At 33.9% G+C, this 6,000-nt stretch overlaps 1 protein-coding gene across 1 annotated transcript in view; it reads right to left on the reverse strand.

The window, feature by feature from the left end:
* The window catches only part of LOC107883838, an 86,952-nt gene extending 82,608 nt beyond the window's left edge, over positions 1-4,344 (reverse strand). Inside the window, exon 1 of the mRNA XM_016804686.2 lies at positions 3,641-4,344. Coding sequence (XP_016660175.1) covers positions 3,641-3,754 — 114 coding nt within the window. The 5' untranslated portion in view covers positions 3,755-4,344. The remainder of the gene's footprint in view (positions 1-3,640) is intronic.
* Between the last annotated feature and the right edge of the window lie 1,656 nt (positions 4,345-6,000).

Consider the following 6,000-nt stretch of genomic DNA (forward strand, 5'->3'; position numbering starts at 1 on the left):
GCAATATTATTACGTACTTATGTAGTGTAGCATCAATAATAAACGGCAAGATAAATCCCGCTGGCCTATAAAACTTTATTATTTAGTTTTTTTGGCAAAAATATATGTTTTGCTCATAAAATATATAGCGTTGCTAATCCGACTGGTGCGAAGACATCTTCAAAGTCCTTGTTACATTTATGATATATGTCGGCTCAATTCAATCTTCCCCAACCCACCTCCTTTCCACCGAAAAAAAATAAGAAAAATAATTTAAAGTGTTCGGATTAGATAAGTATTTTTTTTATCTAGATAAAGATAAAGATAATACAACTCAAATGTATCTAGATAAAGATAAAAGATAACATAACTCATATTTATCTAGATAAAAAAAAAGATACAATTATTTTTTAAATGGTTATAAATTTTGGTATATTTTAGTTGGGCACTAGGAACATAATAATAATAATGATATAAATAAAAATAATTATATTATTTATAAACCATAAACTTTGTTTGAGAATCTGTATAAATATTTAAAAATTTAGTACAATTTCGCGATTTTTATCAATAAAAAATGTATCTAGATGAATTTATTCAGATAAGTAAAAAAATGATCTAAGATGAACGTTTAGATACCTTGTAACTATTTATCTAGATAAGATAAAAGATGAACAAATCATTATCTAGATATTCATCTAGATAAGTCCGAACACTGAATTTTACGCCAAAAATGCTGCAGTCGGCGTCTGATCGTACCACGACTATTGTCTGTCCGGATACAAATTTATACCACATGCGTACGGCACTTAAAACCAAGTGTACAAAATATAGATTTTCGAATAATTATAATATCAAATATTAATATTCAGCCGTTGGATTACGCAATAATTATAATATTGTATTATTGCTATACGGATTTTTAATAATAAACGAAAAACATTGAAACAGCGACGACGACGATAACCACTTCGAAGCTGTCGGGGTTGCTTAATGAATATTAATAATAAACACCCTCTCTGGAATATTAGGACGAAATTCGCACGACGAACGAAAATTCCGTGATCATGACACTGAGACAACCGCGGTGAAGCGCTTAACCGAAATCCGACTAAACAATAAGAAATTTAAATGTAATTACATTATTTATTTGATATGGTTGATAGGCATGACGTCCTTATCGTGTCATTTATTTATCACAAAATATTAATGTTTGTTTAAAATCGACTTCCAGATAGGACATTTGTTGGTTTGAGGCTTCACTACTGCTCCTTCATTGGAAAACTAACTGTTAAAACCAGGTCTGGCAAACGTTATAATAACGTTATGGTTATAACGTTATATTTGACAAAAAAAAACAATTGAAATTTGTAAACGTAATTATAACGGAAAGCGATAATCAAAAATAATTAAATACCGCAAAAGAAAATATAACGATTGACAATAGTATATTGTGTGGCAAGGGCGGGAAATGAGCCACACATACTATTTTTTGTCACGCCCCTGCGTTCAAGGAAAAGGCTATGCAGGGATCTATGCAACAATTATAGACTATTCTACAAAATATGTTCAAATGTTTATGCGTCATGCAAGGAGGTTATACTATAAATTAAAGATGTAACCAAAAGTTTATGTTTTGCAAGGACCGTGGTAGGTATACATTTTAGTTTCTGGTTGTGCAGGGGATACGCGCCCGCTGGACGGAAAAAAGTTGCTTTCGAACGCTTCAACCGTGGTCAAAAACCAAACTTTCGGTGCAGGCGTGACAAAAAATATATTTATATCATTAAACACAAAATAACGCAAAACGTAATTTATAGAATATCATCGAACGAAAAATAACATTTGTCTATTGATTTCCTAGAAACATCTATTTCATGCAAACAACCTAAGAATCAAAGAATTTATTATATTATACCTATTCTGTATCCGGGCAATAAATTACCTACCCGCATTAGTTATTATTTTTAATTTTAATAGGTATTAACACTATTTTAAATAACGATAAACGCAAAGATTGTGTTACGTTATAATTATAAACAACATAAACGGAATTTTTGTTCAAATGCAAGCCCTGGTTAAAACATTTTGTTTTTTAAAGCCAAAGACTCGTATTGAATTAAAGTTAATTAAGTTTATACTTGTACAGATATTGTGTTTGTGGATATAACCATTGTCCATTAATGACTTTGACATCAGGGTTAAATATATATATTACTAAGGATAGAGTACACCACCAAGAAAAAAAAACAAACAGACACATAGTCACCCCTCTATGAAATCGTATAGGACCCCGTGTTAATATAACATTTGTTTAGGACCTCATTCTATGTACGCCTCAAAATCACACCTATGTGTAATGAAACTGTGGAAAAGAAGGCTCAATATTAAATATATCATTATTATAGACTTTATGTCCTGGTGTCCAGAAATTGTGACCGGATGCTACAGCAGTGAGTGCTGGGTATAATACGATTCGGAAAAAGTTAAAGCTCAATACAGTGCTGCTGGGAATATTGCTGCAAATGTACAAATCTCCCGAAAAATGGACACCATTGATACGAAAACAAAATGTCTAATATTGAAAATAATATACCTACAACAAGTAATCGTTGAATGTTTTTTTTTAAATTTTTAGATTGCTTTGTCTATGTTAATTATAAATAACGACACGATTAGCATTATTCGCTGCACATGTAAGACTAGTGTTAAATCAAATTAAATTTGTTCATTATGCAGAAGTAATAATTGAAAATTACGATACATATTTTATGATCCTATTAAGTTTTAATGGTGTATTATATAAATGTTATGTAGGTCTTTAAGTATAAGTGTAGTATAGGTAAGTAGAATATTGCGTATTAAGTACTTAATACATATCATTGATTATATCATACGAGTCTAATATATATGCTACAGATAATGTGGAAACGTTAGACTAGCAGTTATTGAAAACTTAAGTTAATGTCCATAATATTGAGGTTTTGGTCGATGGATATTTTTCTGACAAGAATTAAAAACAATAGATCGTCGCTTTTACTGCAGTAATTCGAATAGTAATTGGGTGCGCTGGTTAAAGTTAAGTATCAAATTGTCCAGTGCTTGACACCCCTACTGTAAAGTCAATTTGGTTAGTATATTTGATTTGAGTTTTAAGTGTAGTATTGCAATATTGGTAATAGGTCTGGAAAAATCGCCAGGCTTATAGAGCGTATCCGTTTTTGTAAATTGGCAATTTACTTTTAAAGCTAGCCTAAACACAGTATCGGGTTTTCAAGAGTTATTCGGTAAGGAGGTAACAGAGGTTCCGCTTTAATGAAAGGGCGACTTAAAAGTTTTTCTTCTTTTGAAAGTTTGTACAAATTGTGATCATTCGTATGAAATGATATATAATGATATATGAAAACGTCGAAATGAACGCGTAAAACTGCCTACGTCACAACCTACTTACCTACCTACACTGCGAAAGACGACCCAAAAGTTCTAAAAACCGGCCAAGGTCCTGCGTGACGTCAATGAAATATATTATTACATCATCCAGAGACGTCCGCGACATGGCGTCGGCGAGATGACAATTTTTCGACGGAACGATGACGGCTGTCGTTGTTATTAATATAATATTATTGAGAATAATTTTTAAAAAAATCCTATAAAAAGATACCTCTATTGGCGGCGTATCGATCCAACTCTCGCTGGCCCTCCGGGCCATGAGCGCGGGGCTAAACAGCAAATTTTCGTCCTCTTCGTCATCGTCGGCCGAAAAAAACCAAGACATGATGATGGTCAACGACGAACTACTAAAATATACTATGCACGATGTCTCTCTGACGAATAATTACTGCCGCGAAGTAATATTATGTTATCATATAATGACGTGACGTTGTACTTCTGAAGCGGCGGTTTTGCCGACGATCGTATAAAATATAATATTAATAAATTGTATTATTATCGCGTGGGTAGAGCTGCTGTGTAGGTTACCCGCGGGTATCTCGTTCGGGGGAGTGAAAAAGAAATTTACCACCACCACAATCTGCACCGCCCCCGATCGGAATTCGACGCATCCAAAACACTCGTAACTTGCAATCCGAGCCGCACACGAATGTCACTTGGCGAACTGTGCGACGTATTAAAATATTATCGTGACGTATATAGTTTTGATAAACAATTATAAATTGTCGTCCGTTTGCGGTTTCCTCGTATTACTCTAATTTTTCTCTCTATTCTCGCGTCACCACTACACCGGAGTGGGTTTTCATCATCCCGATCGAACGCAATCCGCTGCAGAATAATATTACGGCACAGCGCCCGCGACGACAGACGACCGCGAGAGACGTATACAACTGAGGGAACTCCGTCGCCCGACGGACGTAATATTTTAATATCATATATCGCAATAATACGTATTTTTTATTCGAATATTATCCGCGGCTTGGCAGACTCTCCGCTGCGCTGTGCCGTCCTTACACCTGGACGATATCCAAATTTATATTTAGCAGAGTGCCCGGCGGCCCACGCGCGTTCGCCGTGCAAAATCCGTTTGTCTTTAAGGACAGTTTTGAGGGTCCCCTCTCCCGCGGAGTCTTCGTTGGGATTGTGGTCCGTGAGGCGCCGAACGATTTTCGACGGTCTCGTAGCAAGACGACTGCTTTGATGATCGGTGGTGGGGGGACGAGGGGAGGGGGATGGAAGAATGGACCGCGACGAGAAAATATTATCCGATATTGCGCAATGTACCTATATACAGTTTGCCGGAAAAAATACGGTTTTTCTAAGTCATCCACAACAGCAGTTTACCTATATGTATCTTCTCGATAAAAGAAATTATTGGATGCGACTGAGCTCAACCGCAATATAGTTTTTATAGTTATAAAAATAATTAATAAAAATAAATTCGTGTGACTTGTATAAACCGTAGATACACCTACGAATAATATAAATCAATATTACTCCTTTACAGACTTTGACTCAAAATTCGTCTTAGTGGTTTAGGTACTCGGTTTCAAAATGTATGAAACGCATATCGTAAAAAATATACAAATGAAACCAATAGAACCAATCGATTAAGTCAGGACTTGGATTTTAAAAACAAACACTATTATGCTTTAATGTTTGACGTTTACAGTTTACTCCTGAGTTTGTGTTATAAACTTATCATAATACAATATTATGAAAAGTATAATTTTTTTTTAAAGTTCAAAATATGTATGAAAGCGAGTTCCAAACTTTCAAAATTGTATAATTAGTTTCAATATTATTTATAAATAATAAATAACTTTTTGATGGGATGGGGGGTGGAAGAACCGACCGTGATCAGAAAATATTATCCAATATTGCGCAATGTACACGGTTTGACAGAAAAATTGCGATTTTTGTTACGTCATCCCAGCTGTTTGTGTATCTTCACAGGAATTAATTTTCGTACATCGTATGCAATCATATTTGACTCCAATAGTTTTCCATAATAATTAATAAAAACAATATTCACGTATCTTATACAAATCTTACCTACGAATAATAAAAACGTATGCACTTATAAGAGACTCAAATCCAAAATCTGTGTCAGGGGTTTACTAGGTTTCAATACAATTAATGAAAATCGTATAAATATTGTATGAAAATATATAAATGTCCAAGAAACAATAGACTTAATATTTAATGCAGGCCTTGGGTTTTAAAAATAACATTATGAACAAAATTATTATCATAATTACAGTTCTCCTGAAAATTGCGACTTTTCGCTACATCTACGTATATACATACCTACAATGTTTGTGTATTTTCACAGGAAATGAAACTATTGCATGCAAGCGAGTTTAACCTCAATAGCTTTTCATAATAATTAATAATATTATTCACGTAACTTGTAAAAGTCGCATGAACAATAAAAACTAATACACAATGAGTATATTATAAAATTATCAGTCTTAACGACATTCAGACCCAAAATCCGTGTCAGCACTTAACCGTGTGCTTGGGTTTCAATACAAATAGAACAATAATTTTACAAAAATATACAAATGA

Source organism: Acyrthosiphon pisum, chromosome X, assembly GCF_005508785.2.
Source record: "Acyrthosiphon pisum isolate AL4f chromosome X, pea_aphid_22Mar2018_4r6ur, whole genome shotgun sequence".
NCBI lineage: Eukaryota > Metazoa > Arthropoda > Insecta > Hemiptera > Aphididae > Acyrthosiphon > Acyrthosiphon pisum.